Source organism: Pristis pectinata, chromosome 38, assembly GCF_009764475.1.
Source record: "Pristis pectinata isolate sPriPec2 chromosome 38, sPriPec2.1.pri, whole genome shotgun sequence".
Taxonomy (NCBI): Eukaryota; Metazoa; Chordata; class Chondrichthyes; order Rhinopristiformes; family Pristidae; genus Pristis; species Pristis pectinata.
The window spans coordinates 6,109,460-6,133,920 of NC_067441.1; the positions used below are offsets into that span (position 1 = coordinate 6,109,460).

General features: G+C 52.7%; 2 protein-coding genes across 3 annotated transcripts in view; both read left to right on the forward strand.

The window, feature by feature from the left end:
• Positions 1-24,460, forward strand: LOC127587044 (proto-oncogene c-Rel-like). The gene is given in 9 exon segments (XM_052045192.1): positions 1-112; positions 15,695-15,742; positions 15,873-16,008; positions 17,258-17,403; positions 18,942-19,033; positions 19,816-19,956; positions 21,962-22,066; positions 23,032-23,335; positions 24,115-24,460. Coding segments are annotated over 8 exon segments (1,029 nt in total). The 5' UTR covers positions 1-112; positions 15,695-15,719; the 3' UTR covers positions 24,197-24,460.
• LOC127587045 (uncharacterized) overlaps positions 23,211-24,461 on the forward strand; it is a 38,484-nt gene continuing 37,233 nt past the window's right edge. For both annotated transcript variants that reach the window (XM_052045194.1, XM_052045193.1), the window contains exon 1: positions 23,211-23,250. The gene's annotated coding sequence lies outside the window, so the exon portion shown is untranslated. The remainder of the gene's footprint in view (positions 23,251-24,461) is intronic.

Below are 24,461 nucleotides of genomic sequence, written 5' to 3' on the forward strand. Positions count from 1 at the left end.
TCGTCGGGGGCTCCCCGCTGCCTCCCTCCCTCCCTCCCTCCACCCCGTCTGCAGTGGGCTCCTCGGCCACCTCCCCCCTCCCTCTGCACAGCCGGAGGCCGCCCGATGGAAGGTTAGTTCCAAGTCTTGTTTTTTTTAAAAAGCACTTTAAAAAAAATAAAACCAGGCTTCCTTCTCCTGGCCTGTGTGTGTGTGCGAGCGAGTGCCCGCTCATCGCTCTGTGTTGTGGGCCAGGGGAGAAGACGGCTGCGTGCCCTGCCCTCCGACACGATGCCCTCCCCCCCCCCCCCCCCCCCCCAGCCCCCGGGACAGAAAAATCAAAGTGAAAGCCGGGTGATGGTTTGGATCTGTTACCTGTGACTCTGCCTGTATAGGATGAGGGCCTATTTTCTGGTGACTTCCCTTTTGGAAGCTGTTCGTTGTAGGCGCGACCTCGCAGCCGGATTAGTGTGTGTGTGTGTGTGAGATCCCCCCACCCCACCCCCCCCCCCCCCCATTATTTTTGAAAACAAGGAAAGGAAGAGCTATGTTTTGGTCTGGAGAGAGGTGGGGCGGGGGGGGGGGGTGGTGTGTTGGCTGTTCAGAGTGGAGGCCAATGTATCCCTGCGGCTCCTCCAGTCGCCTTAGTCACAGGCAAACATTGCAAGAGCGATTCCTGGCGCTTGAGTCACGGAGGGAGGCTGCAAGCTCGACCTCGGTGTTCGTGATGGGTCACTGCCAAGAGCCCAGGCATCCCACCTCTGATGTTTCGGGAGTCCCATCCCCCGACTTGGGAGTGGGGCACACAGTTCCTGTACGGAGGGGGCCCTTGTTGAGAGTGCTGCAATGTCGGCGCTGATCTTCTGTGGGCTGAGATGTCAAACTGAGGTTCTGTTACTGCTTCATGTTACCAGCTGCTGGACGTCTGTCTGGGGGCAGAAATGATGTGAAAACCAGGTTTATTATCACTGATTTTGTATGACGTGAAATATGTTGTTTTGTAGCAGCAGTACAGTGCAAAGGTATAAAATTACTATAAATTACAAAATCAACAGTGCAATAAAAAGGACTAACAAGGTGGTGTTCATGGGTTCATGAACCGTTCAGAAATCTGATGGCGGAGGGGAAGAAGCTGTTCCTGAATCGTTGAGTGTGGGTCTTCAGGCTCCTGTACCTCCTCCCCGATGGTAGTAATGAGAAGAGGGCATGTCCCGGGTGGTGAGGGTCCTTAGTGATGGATGCCACCTTCTTGAGGCACCGACTCTTGAAGATGTCCTCGATGGCGGGGAGGGTTGCACCCGTGATGGAGCTGGCTCAGTCTACAACCCCCTGCACATTGGAGCCTCCGTACCAGGCGGTGATGCAGCTAGTATTTGGGATAATATTTTACCCTCAGCCATTGTTAGTTTATATAAATAAAAATAGGCCTCCCACCCACCCATCTCCCACCGCTCCAGTGCCCCTGAAGCCCTGCTTCTACACTTTTACAACAGTGACCACATCTCAGAGGGACTTCACTGGATGTGAATCCCTTTTTGGGAGGTTGAGTCGAAATCGGGAATTCTTTTCAGGTGTAGGAGTGGTTGGGGAGGACAGCAGTTGTACACCGCGGCGGGAGACGAGAGGTCGACATCAGTTGCTGCACTAGCCCACAGCAAGTTTAAAACCAGGGCAAGCTGCAGTGGTCTGGGTTGCGGAAATGGCAGATTCAGACACTGAGAAAGTCCACAGGCTTGTAAATTCTGTGTAATTACACAGTGGTAGAAATAGAAGAAAGGTAGAATATTTTGTTCAAATGTTGAGTGTGGGGGATCAGGGGGATCTTGGGGTCCGAGTCCATAAGACGCTCAAAGCAGCTGCACAGGTTGACTCTGTGGTTAAGAAGGCATATGGTGTATTGTCCTTCATCAATCGTGGAATTGAATTTAGGAGCCGAGAGGTATTGTTGCAGCTATATAGGACCCTGGTCAGACCCCACTTGGAGGACTGTGCTCAGTTCTGGTCGCCTCACTACAGGAAAGATGTGGAAGCCATAGAAAGGGTGCAGAGGAGATTTACAAGGACGCTGTGTGGGATGCAGAGCATGCCTTATGAAAACAGGTTGAGGGAACTCGGCCTTTTCTCCTTGGAGCGACGGAGGATGAGGGGGCACCTGACAGAGGTGTATAAGATGATGAGAGGCATTGATCGCGTGGATAGTCAGAGGCTTTTCCCCAGGGCTGAAATGGTTGCCACAAGAGGACACAGGTTTAAGGTGCTGGGAAGTAGGTACAGAGGAGATGTCAGGGGTAAGTTTTTTACTCAGAGAGTGGTGAGTGTGGGGAACGGGCTGCCGGCAACGGTGGTGGAGGCTGATACGACAGGGTCTTTTAAGAGACTTTTGGATAGGTACATGGAGCTTAGAAAAATAGTGGGCTATGGGTAAGCCTAGTAATTCTAAGGTAGGGACATGTTTGGCACAGCTTTGTGGGCTGAAGGGCCTGTATTGTGCTGTAGGTTTTCTATGTTAGCATGCATTTTGAGAGGACTGGAATATAGAAGCAAGGATGTGCCATTGAGGTGTTTGTCAGACTGCATTTGGAATATTGTGAGCAATTTTGGGCCCCGTATGTAAGGAAAGACCCTCCTGGAGGGTCCAGAGAAGGTTCCCAAAAACAATCACAGGAATGAAAGGCTTAACCTCCAAGGAGAGCTTGGTGGCTCTGGACCTGTCGTTGATGGCGTTCCCACATCTCACGGGGATTTGCAAAATGTTGGTGTTCACAGGGATCTGGATGTCTTTGTATGTTACAGAGTCGCGCAACAGGGAAACAGGCCCTTCGGCCCAACCTGTCCCTGCTGACCAAGGTGCCCACCTGAGTCCCATTTGCTGGCATTTGGCCCATATCTCTCTAAACCTTTCCTATCCGTGTACCTGTCCACGTGTCCTTTCAATGATGTAATCGTACCTCCTTCTGGCAGCTCGTTCCATACACCCACCACCCTGGTGTGGTAAAATTTACCCCTCAGGCCCCCTTTAAAACTTTCCCCTCTCACCTCAAACCTACGCCCTCTAGTTTTAGACCGTGACCGTCCACCCTCTCCATGCCTTTTGTGATTTTATATACCTCTATAGCGGCTGATTAACCCACCGACCCCGCACGTCGTTGGGATGTGGGAGGGAGCCGGAGCACCCGGGGGAAACCCACGCGGTCACAGGGAGAAGGTGCAAACCACACACACACACACACACACACACACACACACACACACACACACACACACACACACAGTGCCAGAGCCCGGGATTGAACCCGGGTCTCTGTAGCCACGAGGCAGCGGCCCTACCCACTGCGCCACTGGGCTGCCCCGATCACTGAGAGTTAATGCATGGTACAGCAAAGTAGTTGAGAGGGTCCGTCAGCCTTTAATCAGAATCAGATTTATTATCACTGACTTGTATGTTGTGAAATGTTTTGTGGAGGCAGGACAGTGCAAGACATAAAATTACTATAAATTACAAAATAAATAGTGTTAAAAAAGGAATAACGAGGTTGGGTTCATGGACTGTTCAGAAATCTGATGGCGGAGGGGAAGAAGCTGTTCCTGAAACACACAATGACGCTGGAGGAACTCAGCAGGCCAGGCAGCATACGTGGGGAAAAGCAGGCGGTCAACGTTTCAGGTCAGGACTGACGATAGGAAAAGGGGAAGCCCAATATATAAAGGAGGGAAAAACAGAGCAGTGAGAGGTGGACAAAAGAGGGGAGGCAGGGTGGGCACAGGGTGGTGATAGGTAGATGCAGGTAAGAGATGGTGATGGGCTGGTGCGGGGGAGGAGGGGAGAGCAGATCTACTGGGGGAGGGGTCAAGGTAAGGAGAGGGTGGTGTGGGGAAGGGGGGGGCGTGGGGATTACCTGGTGGGAGAATTCAATATTCATGCCGTTAGGCTGCGAGGTTCCAAGACGGAAAATGAGGTGCCGTTCCTCCAGTTTGCACTTGGAATTCTCCTGGCAGTGGAGGAGGCTGAGGACTGACAATTCAGTGATGGTGTGGGAGGGGGAGTTGAAGTGACCGGCAACGGGGAGATACAGATCGCAGTTACAGACAGAGCGCAGGTGTTCTGTGAAACGGTCACCTAGTTTGTGTTTGTTCTCACCGATGTAGAGGAAGCCACACTTTGAATGCAGTAGATGATAGTAAGGGAGGTGCAGGTGAATCTCTGTCTCACCTGAAAGGATTGTTTGGGTCCCTGGATGGAGGCGATGGAAGTGGTGTAGGGGCAGGTGTTGAACCTATGGTGGGGGCAGTGGAAAATTCCCAGGGTGGGAAGGAGTGAACGAGGGAGTTGCTGAGAGAGCGGTCTCTGCGAAAGGCAGAAAGTGGTGGGGAGAGGAAGATATGCTCGGTGGTGGGTTCCCGTTGGAGATGGCGGAAGTGGAGGAGAATGATGTGTTGGATACGTAGGCTAGTGGGATGAAATATGAGGACAAGGGGGACTCTTATCTCCGTTCAGTCTAGGAGGGGTGGGGGTGAGAGCAGAGGTGCTGGAAATGGCAGAGATACAGGTGCAAACTCTATCAACCACAGTCGGGGGGAAGCCCCAGTTAGAAAAGAAGTTGGACATCTTGGATGTCCTGGAGTGGAGAAAAAGGGATAGCATCCTTGCAAGAGACAGGGTGGCAGGAGCTGTAATCGAGGTAGCTGTGGGTGTCAGTAGGTTTGTAGAAGATATTGGTGGATATCGAATCTCCTGAGATGGAGACGGAAAGATCGAGGAAGGAGAGAGAGGTGTCAGAGACAGTCCGAGTGAATTGCAGAGCAGGGTGAAAATTAGTGGTGAAATTTATGAAACTGTCGAGTTCTGCACCAATGCAGTCGTCGATGTAGCATCGATGAGAAAGAGTTGAGGAATGGGGCCAGAGTAGGCTTGGAACAAAGACTCTTCAATGTAGCCAACAAAGAGGCAGGCATAGCTGGGGCCCACGATAGCGCCCGTGGCTACACCCTTGATCTGTAGAAAGTGAGAGGAATCGAAAGTGAAGTGGTTTAGGGTGAGGACAGGTTCAGCCAGGCGGAGGAGAGTGTTCGTGAAAGGGGACTTGCTCTGTCTCCGGTCAAGAAAGAAGCGGAGGGCGGTGAGGCCGTCATGCTGGGGAATGGACGTATATAGGGAATGGACGTCCATGGTGAAGATGAGGTTGTGCGTGCCGGAGAACTTAAAGCTATGGAAGAGTTGGAGAGCGTGTGATGTGTCACGGACGTAGGTGGGAAGGGATTGGACCGGGGGGACAGGATAGTGTCCAAGTGCGAGGATATGAGCTCAATGGGACAAGAGCATGTGGAGACAATGGGTCTGCCGGGACAGTCCTTCTTGTGGATTTTGGGGAGGAGATAGAAGCGGGCAGTTATAGGTTGTGGGACTATCACGTTGGTAGCTGTGGGGGGGGGCAGATCTCCCGAGGTGATGAGGTCGGTAATGGTGCGGGAGATAATGTCCTGGTGGTCCTCGGTGGGGTCACGGTTCAGGGGTAGGTAGGAGGAGCTGTCCGAGAGTTGGCGTCTGGCCTCTGCGAGGTCGAGGTCGGTTGGCTATGAATGGGTCCAGGGAAGGTAACAGGCCTGATGGGGGAGTCCAGGTGAAACAAGAGGGCTGGAGGCAGGAGAATGGGTCACCGGAAGTGGGGAGAGGACTCCTCACCGAAGAAGGAGGCACGGAGGTGGCAGGAAAAGAGCTCGGCATTGTGCCGGGCTCGGAATCCTGAATCATTGAGTGTGGGTCTTCAGGCTCCTGTACCTCTTCCCTGATGGTAGTAACGAGAAGAGGGCACGTCCCGGGTGGTGAGGGTCCATAGTGACGGATGCTGCCTTCTTGTGGCACCGCCTCTTGAAGATGTCCTCGATGGTGGGGAGGGTTGTGCCCGTGATGGAGCTGGCTGAGTCTACAACCCTCTGCAGCCTCTTGCGATCCTGTGCATTGGAGCCTCCGTACCAGGCTGTGATGCAACCAGTCAGGATGCTGTCCACCGTACATCTGTAGAAATTTGTAAGAGTCTTTGGTGATGTACCAAATCTCCTCAAACTCCTAACGAAGTAGAGCCTTCTTCGTGATTGCATCAATGTGTTGGGCCCAGGATAGATCCTCCGAGATGTTGACGCCCAAGAACTTGAAGCTGCTCACCCTTTCCACCGCTGACCCCTCAGTGAGGACCGGTGTGTGTTCTCCTGACCTCCCCTTCCTGAAGTCCACAGTCAGTTCCTCGGTCTTGCTGATGTTGAGTGCAAGGTTGTTGTTGCAACCCTGCCATAGACATCTTGGTTCAATTATAACAGACTTTGGAGCTACTGTAGCTGGAATATTGTGTAACTGGGCCTGTGTGGATAGGGCTTTAAACTAAATAGGAGGGGGTGGGTTCAACAGATTGGAAACATATGGATAAAGTAAAAGGGAAGGAGAGCGCGGGAGAGGTTACTGAAGTCTCCAGAATAAAGAATAAGACAGAAAGTTTAGAAAGAGATAAGATTTTAACTTCAGGCAACATGAAGGCAAATTTGAGAAGAAGGGTGGTGAACACCGGACTGAAGGTGTTTGAATGCACACAGAATATGATACGAGGTTGATGAGCTCGTAGCGCAGTTAGAAATTGGCAGGTACAATGTTGTGGGCGTCACAGAGTCCTGGTTGGAAGAAGATCACGGCTGGGAGCGAAACATCCGAGGATACACATTCTAGCGAAAAGACGGGCAGGTGGGGCGGGTGGCTCTGTGGTAAAATATGAAATCAAATCCTTAGCAAGAAGTGACGTGGTATTGGTTTATTATTGTCACTTGTACCGAGGTACAGTGAAAAGCTTGTCTTGCATACCGATCGTACAGATCAATTCATTACACAGTGCATTGAGGTAGTACAGGGTAAAAACAATAACAGAATACAGAGTAAAGTGTCACAGCTACAGGGAAGTGCATTGCAGGTAGACAATAAGGCGCAAGGTCATAACAAGGTAGATTGTGAGGTTAAGAGTCCATCTCATTGTACTAGGGAACCGTTCAGTAGTCTTATAGCATAGGGGTAGAAGCTATCCTTGAGCCTGGTGGTACCTGCCCTCAGGCTCCTGTATCTTCTGTCTGATGGGAGAGGGAGGAAGAGAGAATGACCCGGGTGGGTGGGGTCTTTGATTATGTTGGCTGCTTCACCAAGGTAGTGAGAAGTAAAGACAGAGTCCAAGGAGGGGAGGCTGGTGTCCGTGATGCGCTGGGCTGTGTCCACAACTCTCTGCAGCTTCTTGCAGTCCTGGGCAGAGCAGTTGCCGTGCCAAGCCGTGATACATCCAGATAGGATGCTTTCTATGGTGCATTGATAAAAGTTGGTGAGAGTCAAAGGGGATGTGACAAATTTCTTTAGCCTCCTGAGGAAGTAGAGGCGCTGGTGAGCTTTCTTGGCCGTGGCGCCTATGAGATTGGACCAGGACAGGCTATTGGTGATGTTCACTCCCAGGGACTTGAAGCTCTCATCCCTCTCGACCTCAGCACCATTGATGTAGACGGGAGCATGTACACCTCAGATGTAGAATCCTTGTGGGTAGAGTTAAGAAACTACAAGGTTATAAAGACCCTGATGAGGGTTGCATACAGGCCTCCAAATAGTAGCCAGGATGTGGGGCCATGTAAGAAAGGCAATGTTACAGTGGCCACAGGGGAGTTCAAGATGCAGGTAGACTGGGAAAAGGGAGGAATTTGTGGAATGCCTTCGAGATGCCTTTTTAGAGCAGCCTGTGGTCGAGCCTACCAGGGAAAAGATAATTCTGGATTTGGTGTTGTGCAATGAACCAGATTTGATTAAGGAGCTTAAGGTAAAGGAACCCTAAGGAGGCAGTGATCACATGATAGGAATTCACCCTGCAGTTTGAGAGGGAGAAGCTAAAATCAGATGTGTTGATATTACAGTTGAGTAACTGTCATTGAAACTGCAGAGAGTTGTGGACACAGCCCAGTGCATTACGGACACCAGCCTCCCCTCCTTGGACTCTGTCTCTACCTCTTGCTGTCTTGGTGAAGCAGCAGCATAATCAAAGACCCCACCCACCCGGGTCATTCTCTCTTCTCTCCTCTCCCATTGGCTAGAAGATACAGGAGCCTGAGGGCATGTACCACCAGGCTCAAGGACAGCTTCTACCCCGCTGTGATGAGACTATTGAACGGTTCCCTTACGCAATGAGATGGACTCTGACCTCATAATCTACCTTGTTGTGGCCTTGCACCTTATTGCACTGCACTTTCTCTGTAGCTGTGACACTTTACTCTGTATTGTTATTGTTTTTACCTGTACTACATCAATGCACTCTGTACTAACCCAATGTAACTGCACTGTGTAATGAATTGACCTGTACGATCGGTTTGTAAGACAAGCTTTTCACTGTACCTCAGTACAAGTGACAATAATAAACCAATACCAATAAAAGTAACAACGGAGGCATGAGAGAGGAACTGGCCAAAGTTGATTGGAAGGGGACCCTAACAGGGATGACGGTACAGCAGCAATGGCAGGAGTTTCTGGGAGTAATTCGGAAGACGCGGGATCAGTTCATCCCAAAGAAGAAGCAACATTCTAAAGAGAGGATGAGGCAACCGTGGCTGACAGGGGAAGTCAGAGACAGCATAAAAGCAAAAGAGAGGGCATACAATATGGTGAAGATTAGTGGGAAGCTGGAGGATTGGGAAGCTTTTAAAAACCGATAGGAGGGAACTAAAAAACAATAAGGGGAGAAAAGATGAAATATGAAGGTAAGCGAGCCAATAATATAAAAGAGGAGACCCAAAGTTTTTTCAGATATATAAAGAGTAAAAGAGAGGCAAGAGTGGACATCGGACCACTGGAAAGTGACGCTGGAGACGTAGTAATGGGTACAAAGATATGGCTAACGAACTGAATAAGTACTTTGTGTGAGTCTTCACTGTGGAAGAAACCAGCAACGTGCCAGAAGTTCGAGAGAGTCAGGGGGCAGGAGTGAGTCTAGTCGCTATTACTAAGGCGAAGGTGCTTGAGAAACTGGAAGGTCTGAAGGTGGATAAGCCACTTGGACCGGCCGGACTACACCCCAGTGTTCTGCAAGAGGTAGCTGAAGAGATTGGGGAGGCATCAGTAGTGATCCTTCAAGAATCAGGAATGGTTCTAGAGGACTGGAAAATTGCAGATATCACTCCACTCTTTAAGAAGGGAAGGAGGCAAAAGACAAGAAATTCTAGGCCAGTTGGCCTGACTTCAGTGGTTGGTAAGATGTTAGAGTCCATTATTAAGATGAGGTTTCAGGGTACTTGGAAGCACAATGATAAAATAGGCTGAAGTTGGCATGGTTTCCTGAAGGGGAGATCTTGCCTCTGACAAATCTGTTGGAATTCTTTGAGGAAGTAACAGGCAGGATAGACAAAGGAGAGTCAGTGGATGTTTACTTGGATTTTCAGAAGGCTTTTGACAAGGTGCCGCACATGAGGCTGCTTAACAAGAAGGAGCCCACGGTATTACAGGAAAGGTACCAGCACGGATAGAAGATCGGCTGACTGGCAGAAGGCAAAGAGGAGGAATAAAGGGGGCCTTTTCTGGTTGGCTGCCGGTGACGGGTGGTGTTCCACAGGGGTTGGTGTTGGGTCCGCTACTTTTCACGTCATGTGGTAAGTGTTGTGGATAGTGTAGAAGGTTGCTGTAGATTACAACAGGACATTGATAGGATGCAGAGCTGAGCTGAGAAGTGGCAGATGCAGTTCAACCCGGATAAGTGTAGTGTGATACACTTCGGGAGATCGAATTTGAAGGCAGAATACAAGGTTAATGGCAGGACTCTTAGCAGTGTGGAACAGAGGGTATCTTGGGGTCCACGTCCACAGATCCCTCAAGTCTGCCATGCAGGTTGCTAGGGTTGTTAAGAAGGCGTATGGTGTGTTGGCCTTCATTAGTTGGGGTATAGAGTTCAAGAGCTGCGAGGTAATGTTGCAGCTCTATAGAACTCTGGTCAGACCACACTTGGAGTATTGTGTTCAGTTCTGGTCACCTCATTATAGGAAGGATGTGGAAGCTTTAGAGATGGTGCAGAGGAGATTTACTAGGATGCTGCCTGGATTGGAGAGCATGTCTTATGAGAATAAGTTGAGTGAGCTGGGGCTTTTCTCTTTGGAGCAAAGGATGATTAGAGGTGACTTGATAGAGGTGTACAAGATGATAAAAGGCATAGATCGAGTGGACAGCCAGAGACTTTTTCCCAGAGTGACAATGGCTAACACGAGGGGACATAATTTTAAGGTGATTGGAGGAAGGTATAAGGGGGATGTCAGGGGTAAGTTTTTTTTACACAGAGAGTGGTGGGTGTGTGGAACGCACTGCCGGCAGAGGTTGTGGGGGCAGATACGTTAGGGACATTTAAGAGACTCTTAGATAGACACACAAATGATAGAGAAATGGGAGGGAAGGGTTAGATAGATCTCTTTATTAGCCACATGTACGTCAAAACACACAGTGAAATGTATCTTTTGCATAGAGTGTTCTGGGGGCAGCCCACAAGTGTCGCCACACTTCCGGTGCCAACATAGCACACCCACAACTTCCTAACCCGTACGCCTTTGGAAGCTGTGGGCATGATATTAGAGCAGGGTAAAATGTCAGCACAACATTGTGGGCTGAAGGGCCTGTACTGTGCTGTAGTGTTCTATGTTAATGATCTGGATGACAGAGTTGGTGGCTTTGTGGCCAAGTTTGCGGATGATACAAAGATAGGCGGAGGGGCAGGTCGTGCTGAGGAAGCAGGGGGTCTGCAGATGGACTCGGACAGGTTGGGAGAGTGGGTAAAGAAGTGTCAGATGGAATACAGTGTCGGGAAGCGTACAGTCACGCACTGTGGTAGAAAGAATGAAGGCGTAGACTATTTTCTAAATGGGGAGCGAATTCAGAAATCGGAGGAGAAAGGGGACTTGGGAGTCCCAGTGCAGGGTTCCCTGAAGGTTAACCTGCAGGTTGAGTCGGTTATAAGGAAGGCAAATGCATTTCGAGAGGGCTAGAATATAAAAGCAAGGATGTAATGCTGAAGCTTTATAAGGCATTGGGCAGACCATATTTGGAGTATAGTGAGCAGGTTTGGGCCCCATATCTAAGGAAGGATGTGCTGGCGTTGGAGAGGGTCCAGAGGAGGTTTACGAGAATGATCCTGGGGAAGAAAGGGTTAATGCACGAGAAGCATTTGATGGCTCTGGGCCTGTACTCCCTGGAGTTTAGAAGGATGGTGGAGGGGAGGATCTCATTGAAACTGACCGGACGTGGAGAGGATGTTTCCATCAGTGGGAGAGTCCGGAATCCGAGGGCACAGCCTCAGAATAAAAGGACGTCCCTTTAGAACTGAGATAAGGAGGAATTTCTGCCGGAGGGCAGTGAATCTGTGGAATTCATTGCCAGAGAGGGCTGTGGAGGCCAAGTCATTGGGTGTATTTAAAGCAGAGGTTGATAGGTTAGTGGCCTCATCTCCGTCCTAAATCTACTCCCCCATCCCCCTGGATCTTGAGGCTATATTTCCAAGTCGGGACAGTGTGGGGCTTGGAGAGCAGCTTCCAGCTGGTGGTGTTGGCCCGCAATTGTGCTCCAGCTCTGAATTAACAGGCACCAGTTGGTTTACTATTGTCACATGTACCAAGGTGCAGTGAAAAACTTTGTGTTTCATGCCATCCATACAGATTGTTCCATTACCACAGCGCATCGAGGTAGTACAAGGGAAAACGGTAACAGGGTGCAGAATGAAGGGTTACGGTTACAGAGAAAACATTATTAGTAATTCTTCGAGTCATAGAACTCAGATTTAAGAGTGCATCGATTATAATGGAAGTCACGAGTAGATCTGTGGAGAGCAGCCCGGAACAAGTCGCTGAGTTCCAATATCATCCTGCTGAGGTAGTGAACCAGCAAGCTGAGCAAGTATTCCCGTCCAGAGTTGCTAACTAGTTTAGCAACAGTGAAAAGACAATGGAACTGAAATGCATCCATCAAGAAGGCCATTGGACCAGATCAGAATAAATTTGCGATTAGTGCAGATATTAATCTAAGGAAACGATAGCCCGTAAAAGGGAGAGATCCAAAGCTACAGCAACAGAACCAAGTCACCGAAGGGCTCGAGTTCCAGAAGAGCGACTGGTTTAGCAGCAAGAGCATTGAGCACTAGGCCAACAATTCTGCTCTAATTCTCCATCGTTCAGTTCCTGAAGTTGCATCCCAACTGACTTCTGTTGACAAACAACTGCAGTCGCGGTGGACTGGAGTGGACAAGTGTTCCTCCGGGGAGTGTGTGAGAGGGTGCATTGTCCGTTGAGGAACTGCCCGCACTTGTTACTGACGGGCAGGTACAGTAGTGCCCTGGATGATGGATATTCACAAGCAGCAACAAACGGGTGGTAGCTGACTCACGTCAAGCAGAATCAGGTTTATTATCACTGACGTACGTCGGGAAATGTGCTGTTTTGCGGCAGCAGTGCAGCGCAAGGCATAAAAATGACTATAAGTTACAAAAACAAATAGTGCAAAAGAGGAATAATTAGGCAGTGTTCATGGACCATTCAGAAATCTGACGGCGGAGGGGAAGAAGCTGTTCCCGAATCGTCGAGTGTGGGTCTTACCTCCTCCTCGATGGCAGCACTGAGAAGAGGGCATGTATTGGTTTATTATTGTCACTTGTACCGAGATCCAGTGAAAAACTTGTCTTACAAACCGATCGTACAGGTCAATTCATTACACAGTGCGGTTACATTGAGTTAGTACAGAGTGCATTGATGTAGTACAGGTAAAAACAATAACAGTACAGAGTAAAGTGTCACAGCTACAGGGAAGTGCAGTGCAATAAGGTGCAAGGTCACAACAAGGTAGATCGTGAGGTCAGAGTCCATCTCATTGTATAAGGGAACCGTTCAATAGTCTTATCACAGTGGGGTAGAAGCTGTCCCTGAGCCTGGTGGTCCGTGCCCTCAGGCTCCTGTATCTTCTGCCTGATGGGAGAGGGGGGAAGAGAGATCCTCGTGAGATCTCTGTGCCCATTCCAGCCTCTTGTTTGTTCCCAGATTTAGCTGCTGCACCTTCCGATTTAGCTGCTGCACCTTCCGCTTCCTGCTCCCTCGCATTCCCTCCCTGAAACTCTCCACCTCTCTCCTCAGTCTTCCCCCTTCCAACACCCTCCTCAAAACTCGAGACACAGCCCAGTCCCTCACACAAGCCAGCCTCCCCTCCGCGGACCCCGTCTACACCTCCCGCTGCCTCGGGAAAGCAGCCGATGTAACCAAGGACCCCTCCCGCCCCGGACATTCTCTCCTCCCCCCTGTCGGCCTGAGAGCACGTATCACCAGGCTCGAGGACAGCTATCCCGCTGTTATAAGACCCTTGAATGGATCTCTCACACGCTAAAAAATGAACCCTTGTTCTCCCAATCTACCTCGTCGTGGCCCTTGCACCTTATTGTCTGCCTGCACTGCACTTTCTCTGTAACGGTGACACTTTATTCTGCATTCTGTTTTCCTGTTCTACTACCTTGCTGTAATTATGTATGGAATGATCTGTCCGGATGGCACACAGACAAAAGCTTCTCAGAATCAGATTTATTATCACTGACTTGTATGACGTGAAATGTGTTGTTTTGTGGCAGCCCTACAGTGCAAGACATAAAATTACTATAAATTACAAAATAGTGAGACAAAAAAAGGACTAACGAGGTAGTGCTCACGGGTTCACGGACCGTTCAGAAATCTGATGGCGGAGGGGAAGAAGCTGTTCCTGAATCGCTGAGTGTGGGTCTTCAGGCTCCTGTACCTCCTCCCCTATGGTGGTAACGAGAAGAGGGCACGTCCCGGGTGGTGAGGGTCCTTACAATTGTAAGAAGCATTCACGGCTCTGACCGAGCTCCTGGACTGTCGTCCTTCGGCTCGCTGACGATTCTGTCTGACCGTTCTGGGAGGCACGCTGCGGGTGCCTGGGTACGTCAGAGCTCCTGTATGAACCTGATATTTTGCGAACAGCACAGTTCTTCTACAAACCCACTGATGCCCACAGCGACCTCGATTACAGCCCCTCCCACCCTGTCTCTTGCAAGGATGCTATCCCTTTTTCTCAATTTCTCTGCCTCTGCCGCATCTGCTCCCAGGATGAGGCTTTCCACTCCGGAATGTCTGAGATGTCCAACTTCATTTCTGACCGGGGCTTCCCCCCGACTGGTCGAGAGAGCTCGTACCTGTATCTCTGCCATTTCCCGCACCTCTGCTCTCACCCCCACCCCTCCTAGACTGAACGGAGATAAGAGTCCCCCTTGTCCTCACATTTCATCCCACTAGCCTACGTATCCAACACATCATTCTCCTCCACTTCTGCCATCTCCAACGGGAACCCACCACCGAGCATATCTTCCTCTCCCCACCACTTTCTGCCTTTCGCAGAGACCGCTCTCTCAGCAACTCCCTCGTTCACTCCTTCCCACCCCTGCTCCCACCCCGGGAATTTTCCACTGCCCCCACCATAGGTTCAACACCTGCCCCTACACCACTTCCATCGCCTCCATCCAGGGACCCAAACAATCCTTTCAGGTGAGACAGAGATTCACCTGCACCTCCCTTACTATCATCTACTGCATTCAAAGTGTGGCTTCCTCTACATCGGTGAGAACAAACACAAACTAGGTGACCGTTTCACAGAACACCTGCGCTCTGTCTGTAACTGCGATCTGTATCTCCCCGTTGCCGGTCACTTCAACTCCCCCTCCCACACCATCACTGAATTGTCAGTCCTCAGCCTCCTCCACTGCCAGGAGAATTCCAAGTGCAAACTGGAGGAACGGCACCTCATTTTCCGTCTTGGAACCTCGCAGCCTAACGGCATGAATATTGAATTCTCCCACTTCAGGTAATCCCCACGCCCCCCCCTTCCCCACACCACCCTCTCCTTACCTTTGGCCATCCCCCAGCGGATCTGCTCTCCCCTCCTCCCCCGCACCAGCCCATCACCATCTCTTACCCGCTTCCACCTATCACCACCCTGTGCCCACCCTGCCGCCCCTCTTTTGTCCACCTCTCACTGCTCTGCTTCTCCCTCCTATACATTGGGCTTCCTGACCCGAAACGCTGACCACCTGCTTTTCTCCACGGATGCTGCCTGGCCTGCTGAGTTCCTCCAGCATCATCGTGTTTTTCATTCAGTTAGCACAGTTTGCTGGCAAAAAAAAAACAACCCCCGAGACTTAAATATCCACAGGAAGGGAGCTGATGCAAAGAGACTGGTGGCGCGGCGGGTAGAGCCGCTACCTCACAGCGCTAGAGACCCGGGTTCGATCCTGACCTCTGGCACTTTGTGCGTGTGTGTGTGTGCGTGTGTGTGCGTGTGTGTGTGTGCGTGTGTGTGCGTGTGCGTGCGTGTGCGTGCGTGCGTGTGTGCGCGTGGAGTTTGCACCTTCTCCCTGTGACCGCGTGGGTTTCCCCCTGGGTGCTCCGGTTCCCTCCCACATCCCAATGACGTGCGGGGTCGGTGGGTTAATGGACCACTGTAAATTGCCCCCGCTAGTGGGGTGGGATCGGGAGGGAGTTGATGAGAAGGTGTGGTGAGGGGGGGAGGGTGGGGGTGGTTTGGGGATGGGGAAAGTTACCGGGGGAATGGGCTCACTCTGCGAGCCAGTATAGAGTCGATGGGCCGAATGGAAGATGCGGTGTGAACTAATCCTTGCGTTCTTGTCTGCTCCAGGTTTCCAGCACATGCAGTCTGTCCAATGGCCACCCAACCTTGCCCCAGGTGAGTCTCTGATCACCTCAGCCCAGGTGGAGCTCCCACTGCTCGGACACTGACAATCTTCTGGGAGGGGTGTGTAGGGGGGGAAGGGGGTGGTTTTTATTTGCTCACCAGACTTTTCCTTTCCCTCCAGTCACTCCCTACATCCGGATATTGGAGCAGCCAAGCAGCGGGGCATGCGGTTCCGGTACAAGTGCGAGGGGCGCTCGGCTGGGAGCATTCCCGGGGAGAAGAGTACAGACAGTACGAGGACGTACCCCGCCATTGAGGTGAGTGAGGGGATCGCTGGCCATGTGCTGACTTCACTCCCTCACATTGAACTGTGGGCACCACGCCCTCTCTAGCCTGGAAAAGGTTATGTGGGTACCACTCCCTCTCTAGCCTGGAAAAGGTTGTGGTTTTGGGTCCCTGGGAGCTCCATTGTAGGGACCGAGGGTGCTGTCGTTTAGATGAGATGTAAAACTGTGGCACCTCTGCCCCCTTAAAGTGGTTGCCAAAACTTCTAACCGTTGGAGGAAGAGCTGCAGTATTGTTCCCCAGTGCCCTAGGATTGATATTGACCCCAACCGCCAGTGGCGCAGCGGGTAGAGTGGCTGCCTCACATCACCAGAGACCCAGGTTCAATCCTGACCTCTGACACTGTGTGTGTGTGTGTGTGTGTGTGTGTGTGTGTGTGGAGTGTGCACGTTCTCCCTGTGACCGTGTGGGTTTCTCCTGGGTGCTCTGGTTTCCACAAGACTACAAGATATCAGAGCAGAATTAGGCCATTCGGCCCATCGAGTCTACTCCAACATTCAATCATGGCTGATTTTTTTCAACCCCATTCTCCTGCCTTCTCCCCGTAACCCTTAACCCCCTTACCAATCAAGAACCTATTGATCTCTGCCTCAAATACACCCAATGACTTGGCCTCCACAGCCCTCTGTGGCAACGGATTCCACAGATTCACCCCGAAGGAATTCCTCCTCATTCTCAGTTCTAAAGGGACGTCCCTTTATTCTGAGGCTGTGCCCTCGGATCCTGGACTCTCCCGCTGATGGAAACATCCTCTCCACATCCACTCTATCCAGGCCTTTCAGTATCCAGTAAGTTTCAATGAGATCTCCCCCCCGGGGTTGGGGAATCGAGAATTAAAGGGCACAGGTTTAAGGTGAGAGGGGAAAGATTTAATAGGAACTTGAGGGGCAACTTTTTTTTTACACAGAGGCTGGTGGGTGTGTGGAAAAAGCTGCCAGAGGAAGGGGTTGAGGCAGGTACAATAACAACTTTTAAAAGACAGTTGGACAGGTACATGGATTGGATAGGTTTAGAAGGTTATGGGCCAAACGCTGGCAAGTGGGACTAGCTTGGATGGGCATCTTGGTCAGCATGGACCAGTTGGGCCGAAGGGCCTGTTTCCGTGCTGTATGACTCTACTCACAGTGCGGAGGTTCCCCCAGTGATTGTGGGGTGACCCAGGGACATGAAAGGCAGCATGTAACTGCAGGTCTGCTCTGTGTTGGTGTTTCCGACGTGCAGATTGTGAACTACCTGGGTCCGGCCCGGGTCCGGATATGCCTGGTCACCAAGAAGGAGCCGTACAAACCCCACCCCCATGACCTGGTGGGCAAGGACTGCAAGGATGGTTACTACGAGGCCGACCTCCCGGAGAGGAGCGTCCACAGGTCTGTGGGGAGAGGGGTGTCGGGGGGGTGGTGAGGGGTTGGCTTGGGGGGAACTGGGGTGTCGGGGGGGGCGGTGAAGGGTTCCTCAGGAGGGACTGGAGTGTTGGAGGCGGGGTGAGGGGTTGGCTCGGCAGGGACTGGGGTGTCGGGGGGTTGAGGGGTTGGCTCGGAAGGGACTGGGGTGTCGGGGGTTGAGGGGTTGGCTCGGGGGGGACTGGAGTGTTGGAGATGGGGTGAGGGGTTGGCTCGGAAGGGACTGGGGTGTCGGGGGTTGAGGGGTTGGTTTGGGGGGGACTGGGGTGTCGGGGGGGTGAAGGGTTCCTCAGGAGGGACTGGAGTGTCAGAGATGGGGTGAGGGGTTGGTTCGGGGGGGACTGGGGTGTCGGGGGGGGTGAAGGGTTCCTCAGGAGGGACTGAGGTGTCGGGGGTTGAGGGGTTGGTTCGGGGGGGACTGGGGTGTCGGGGGGTTGAGGGTTGGCTCGGAAGGGACTGGGGTGTCGGGGGTGAGGGGTTGGTTCGGGGGGACTGGGTGTCGGGGGGTTGAGGGGTTGGCTCGGAAGGGACTGGGGTGTCGGGGGTTGAGGGGTTGGTTCGGGGGGACTGGGGTGTCGGGGGGGTGAAGGGTTCATCAGGAGGGACTGGAGTGTCGGGGGGTTGAGGGGTTGCTCAGGAGGGACTGGAGTGTTGGAGGCGGGGTGAGGGGTTGGCTCAGCAGGGACTGGGGTGTCGGGGGGTTGGTTTGGGGGGGGACTGGGGTGTCGGGGGTTGAGGGGTTGGTTCGGGGGGGGACTGGGGTGTCGGGGGGTTGAGGGGTTGGTTCGGGGGGGACTGGGGTGTCGGGGGGTTATGGGGTTGGTTCGGGGGGGACTGGGGTGTCGGGGAGGTGAAGGGTTCCTCAGGAGGGACTGGAGTGTCGGAGATGGGGTTGAGGGGTTGGCTCGGCAGGGACTGGGGTGTCGGGGGGGGTGGTGAGGGGTTGGTTCGGGGGGGACTGGGGTGCCGGGGGGTTGAGGGGTTGGTTCGGGGGGGGGACTGGGGTGCCGGGGGGTTGAGGGGTTGGTTCGGGGGGGGGACTGGGGTGCCGGGGGGTTGAGGGGTTGGTTCGGGGGGGGGACTGGGGTGCCGGGGGGTTGAGGGGTTGGTTCGGGGGGGGGGACTGGGGTGTCGGGGGTTGAGGGGTTGGTTCAGGGGGGGGACTGGGGTGCCGGTGGGTTGGTTCGGGGGGGGGGGACTGGGGTGTCGGGGGGGGTGGTGAGGGGGGGAAGGTTGGGGATCAGGGAGTCCTGGAATGCGGACGGGGAAATGGGGTTGAGATCCCTGCCGGGCTGTGATCCTCACGGGCTGGAGGAGCAGGTCACGAGGATGTCAGGGGTCGCAGTATTCCGGTCGGAGGGGAGGGGGTGAGGGTCGGGGGGGGGGGGGTGGCAGCGAGGGCTCGGGCCAAGGCTGGAATGTAGGCGCCGGGGTCACAGATTGCCGCCGAGGGGGCAGGGTCGGGGGGCGTTGGCTTGCCGACCATTCTCCCGTTGCCTTTCCAGCTTCCAGAACCTGGGAATTCAGTGCGTGAAGAAGCGCGAGGTGGCCATGGCCTTGCAGAACCGGCTCAGCAAGAACGTCAACCCCTTCAACGGTGAGGCCCCTTCCCTTCCAGCTGCACCCCACTCGTCCCAGGATGGACCCTGCCCCAAGCGCTGTGATTGCCTGTTTTAAAAACCATTGGGTGGGGTTGGGGTATTGGTTCATTATTGTCACTTGTACCGAGGTCCAGGGAAAAACTTGTCTTACAAACCGATCGTACAGGTCAATTCATTACACAGTGCAGTTACATTGAGTTAGTACAGAGTGCACTGAGGTAGTACATTGAGTAGTGCAAAAACAATAACAGTACAGAGTAAAGTGTCACAGCTACAGAGAAAGTGCAGCGCAATAAGGTGCAAGGTCACAACAAGGTAGATCGTGAGGTCAGAGTCCATCTCATTCTATAAGGGAACCGTTCAATAGTCTTATCACAGTGGGGTAGAAGCTGTCCTTGAGCCTGGTGGGACGTGCCCTCAGGCTCCTGTATCTTCTACCCGATGGAAGAGGAGAGAAGAGAGAACGACCCGGGTGGGTGGGGTCTTTGATTATGCCGGCTGCTTCGCCAAGACAATGAGAGGTAAGGAGATTCCATGGAGGGGAGGCTGGTGTCCGTGACGCGCTGGGCTGTGTCCACAACTCTCTGCAGTTTCTTGCAGTCCTGGGCAGAGCAGTTGCCGTACCAAGCCGTGGTGCATCCAGATAGGATGCTTCCTATGTGGTGGGGGGGAAGCAGGAAGGTTCCGGATATTCAACTGCAGTAGGCAGCGCTGATTCCCTCCAGGGGGCTTCTGGGGGTTGGAGGCTTGGCCTGACGTCTTGCCCTGTGTGTTGCAGTCCCAGTGGAGGAGCTGCAGAATGACTCCGAGGAGGATCTGAACGTGGTCCGACTCTGCTTCCAGGTCTTTCTCCCCAACGAGATGGGGATCTGCTCCGTGCCGCTACAACCCGTCGTCTCCAACCCCATCTACGACAACCGTGAGTACGGTGGCAACGTCTGCCCGGACCAGGGAGCCTGGGGTACCCACCCGCCGGCTGAGGGATCTTTTAATCCGTGCCAACCCTAATTTTACAGTCACAGCAGGGAAACAGGCCCTTTGGCTCAACTCATCCATGCTGACTGCGTTGTGTACCTGAGCTAGTCCCATTTGCCTGTGTTTGGCCTGTATCCCTCCAAACCTTTCCCATCCGTGTACCTGTCCAAACGTCTTCTAAATGTCATAATTGTCCCCGCCTCTGACAGCTCATTCCACACACAGTGGGGAAAACTTGCCCCTCAGCTCATTTTAATCGTTCCCCTCTCACTTCAAACCTGTGCCCTCTAGATTTGGACTCCGCTACTCTGGGGAAAAGACGGTGACCGTCCACCTTATCTGATCCCCTCATGATTTTATAAACCTCCATAAGGTCACCCCTCAGCCTCCTTCGCTCCAGGGAAAACAGTCCCGGCCTGTCCACCCTCTCCTTATAACCTTCCAGTCCTGGTAACATCCTCGTGAATCTTTTCTGCACCCTCTCCCGTTTCATGGGAGCTTTCTATCCTATAGAAAGGGCTATAGAATCCTTCCTCTAGCAGGGCAACCAGAACGGCACACAGTACTCCAAGTGTGGCCCTACCGACGTCTTGTACAACTGTTCGACGTGATATCCCAACTCTTGTACCAATGAAGGCCAGTGTGCTAAAGGCCTTCTTCACCACCCTGTCCACATGCATTTGCCACTTTTGTCGGCTATTATGTAGAAGCGTACTTTTTTTTGTTTTAAAATTATTTACAACACTAAATCCACTCAAATTAAAACATACTCACTGTGCACGACATATTCCAACCCCAGTGGTCCCAGACAGCCAGGAACACCCAGGGAGCCGTGTCCTTGGAAGAGGAATAGGCAGTAAGCTTGGGTGGGACCCACCAACAGCCCGCTGCCCGGGAGCTGTGAATGGCCACCTTGCAGCAAAACCGACGAGCAGCTCCCCCCACTGCACCGGCTGCCTGTACTGGGAGAGTCCTCCCGCTGCGGTGCATCCAGACAGCGGACGAGGAGAGTGCGCAGGCCCAGTCCGTACAGTTAAACACCTCCCGTCTGGATATAAAAGCACAGTACAACTCGCCCCTCCTCAACACAACAGCCACCAACTTCGGAGGTCAGACGACATCCTACTCTTGCAGGGAAAATTCTCTTCCCTCTCCTGTTGGAAAGCTGCCCTCTCTTCCCTCCTCCAGATCCAGCCTGCATCTGCTCTGCACGAGTGCTCACAATCAGTCAATGCACCATTTACTTTGCACTAACATGACAAATTTTTTATTTGCATAATTGGTGGATTGCACAAGTCTGCTTCTCCCCACAGTGTCAGAGCTGAACATTATCTGACGTACCCGTGCAGTTTGCACTTGGATCTGGTGACAGTCCTGCTTCATACATAACTTGATGCAGCTACTGTTGTGGGTGAACTGTCTGAGGAACTGTTGGCATGGGTTAAGGTTCACGCAGACTCTGCACAAGCGGGAGTGATGTCCCTGTCCTGGGAGTGTGTGACGGGACTGTGCGGAGGGAGCTTCACCCTGTGTCTGACCCCGGGAGTGTGTGACGGGACGGTGCGGAGGGAGCTTCACCCTGTGTCTGACCCCGGGAGTGTGTGACGGGACGGTGCGGAGGGAGCTTCACCCTGTGTCTGACCCCGGGAGTGTGTGACGGGACGGTGCGGAGGGAGCTTCACCCTGTGTCTGACCCCAGGAGTGTGTGACGGGACGGTGCGGAGGGAGCTTCACCCTGTGTCTTACCCCGGGAGTGTGTGACGGGACGGTGCGGAGGGAGCTTCACCCTGTGTCTGACCCCGGGAGTGTGTGACGGGACGGTGCGGAGGGAGCTTCACCCTGTGTCTGACCCCGGGCGTGTGTGATGGCATGGTGTGGAGGGAGGTTTACCCTGTATCTAACCTGTCCTGGTTTTGCCCAGTGTATGACGGTCTCGTGTTATGTTTCAGGAGCTCCAAACACAGCAGAGTTGAAGATCTGCCGAGTAAACAGGAACTCAGGAAGCTGTCGGGGTGGAGAGGAGATCTTCCTGCTTTGTGATAAGGTTCAGAAAGGTAATGGGAGACTTTGGGTAGGTGGGAAGTGGACAGGGGTCAGTCGTCAGCCACTTAAACACGCCCTGACCACAGTGGCCCAGCGGGTAGAGCTGCTGCCTCCCAGCTCCAGAGACCTGGGTTTGATCCCAACCTCTGGCGCTGTGCGTGTGGAGTTTGCATGTTCTCCCTGCGACTGTGTGGGTTTCCTCGCACACCCCAATGATGTGTGGGGTCGGTGGGTTAATTGCCTCCTGTAAATCGTCCCCAATGAGGTAAATAACAAGAAGGATGAAAGAGGAATTGATGGGCGGGTGAAAGTAAGTTGCAGGGTGCAAGATAGTTAGGAGATAGAGCTCTGAGGATTGTGTGCGGTTCTGCTCTCCCCTTTACAGGGAGGATGTGGAGGCTTTGGAGAGAGTGCAGAAGAGGTTCACCAGGATGCTGCCCGGATTAGAGAGTGTGAGCTGTAAGAAGAGGCTGGACAAACTTGGGTTGTTTTCTCTTGCGCATCAGAGGCTGATAGAAGCTTATCAAAATTCTGAGAGGCACAGATAGGTCCAAGTCATTTCCCCAGGGTGGGAAAACATCAAGTACTAGAGGGCATAGTTTAAAGAAGATTTATGAGGCAAGTTTTTCTACACACACAGTGGTAGGTGCAGGAACTGTGCTGCTCGGCGAAGCAGATACGACAGTGCTGTTTGAGGCATTTACACACACACAAACAGCAGGGAGTGGAGAGATGTGGCCCACGTGCAGTTTAAATTGGCCTCATGGTCAGCAAAGACATTGTGGGCTGAAGGGACTGTTCCTGTGCTGTACTGTTCTATAACTGCTCCCCAGGAGCTAGTACGGGCTAAAAAGCCACCGATGTTTCGAATGACTCAGATCAGCAGCTCTCATTAATTCCTCAACGAATCCACATCTGGGCCACAGCTGGGAGTGGGGTGTCTTCCTGTAACCTCTGCTTTCCCCGGACTCCGCAGAGGACATCGAGGTGCGTTTCTTCACCAGTGACTGGGAGGGCAAGGGCTCCTTCTCGCAGGCGGACGTGCACCGGCAGGTGGCCATCGTCTTCAAGACGCCCCCGTACAAGGACGTGATGCTGAGCCAGCCCGTCACTGTACACATGCAGCTGCGCCGGCCGTACCGATAAGGAAGTCAGGCGACGCCAATGGAGTTCCAGTACCTCCCCGAGGACAAAGGTACCCCCTCCCCACCCCGCCCACGGCCGGGAACCCACCCCAGCACTTGGGGGAACGTCTCCTGGAGTGAGCGGCTTCGTGCGTGGTGGGTCCAGTGGCCCCCCTTGGGGTTTGTTCTCTCTTGGGGGGGGGGGGGGGGGGCTGATGAGGCAGCTCACAGAAAGCTAGTTGGCTCTGCTTGTCTCTCCCCCACCCCTTGCCCCTCACCTGCCTCTTTCTGCATCTCTTTTCCCTCTCTACCTCTGCCTAATTTTTCCCATCTCTCTTACACACTCTCTCACTCTCTCTCTCTCTCTCTCTCTCTCACACACACACACACTCTCTCACCTGCTCCGCCCAAGACCGCAAGAAACTGCAGAGAGTTGTGGACACAGCCCAGCACATCACGGAAACCAGCCTCCCTTCTGTAGACTCTGTCGACACTTCTCGCTGCCTCAGTGAAGCAGCCAGCGTAATCAAGGACCCCACCCACCCCAGAACATTCTCTCTTCTCCCCCCTCCCATCGGGCAGAAGATAAAAAGGCCTGAAAAGCACGTACCACCAGCTTCTTTCCTGCTGTTATAAGATTATTGAACGGTCCCCTAGTCTGATAAGATGAATTCTTGATCTCACAATCTACCTCATCGTGGCCCTTGCACCTTATTGTCTGCCTGCACTGCACTTTCTCTGCAGCTGCAACACTTTATTCTGCATTGTTATCATTTTCCCTTGTACTACCTCGATGCACTGTTGTAATGAATTGATCTGCATGAACGGTATGCAAGGTGAGTTTTTCACGTGACAATAATAAACCAGTTCCAATTTCTCTCTCTCTCTCTCTCTCGCTCGCTCTCTCTCTCCTTTGCCCGTGACACCTTGGACAGTGTGAGCGGCAGTGAACATCAGATCGAGTTGATAGAGTCAGTGAGTTGCTACAGTAAACAAAGCAGCCATTTGGCCCATTGAGTGTGTGCTAGCACCTCCGAGAACAGCCCCATCCGGTCCACTCCATTGTTTTCTCTCAAGTGTTTTGTCAATTCCATTTTGAAGGCACAGACAGTTTCTGGTCAATTCCACATCATTCCCCTCTCCACGTGATAACTAGGTTTCCTTGCCACCCTCTTGTACCTGTTGCTGAGTGACTGTTGTGTGTGTGTGTGACTGCTGTTTACCCAAAGGACAGACTGCGTCCGTTTTACAGAGACTATGAAGGACTGTGTGGCTCTGTGTA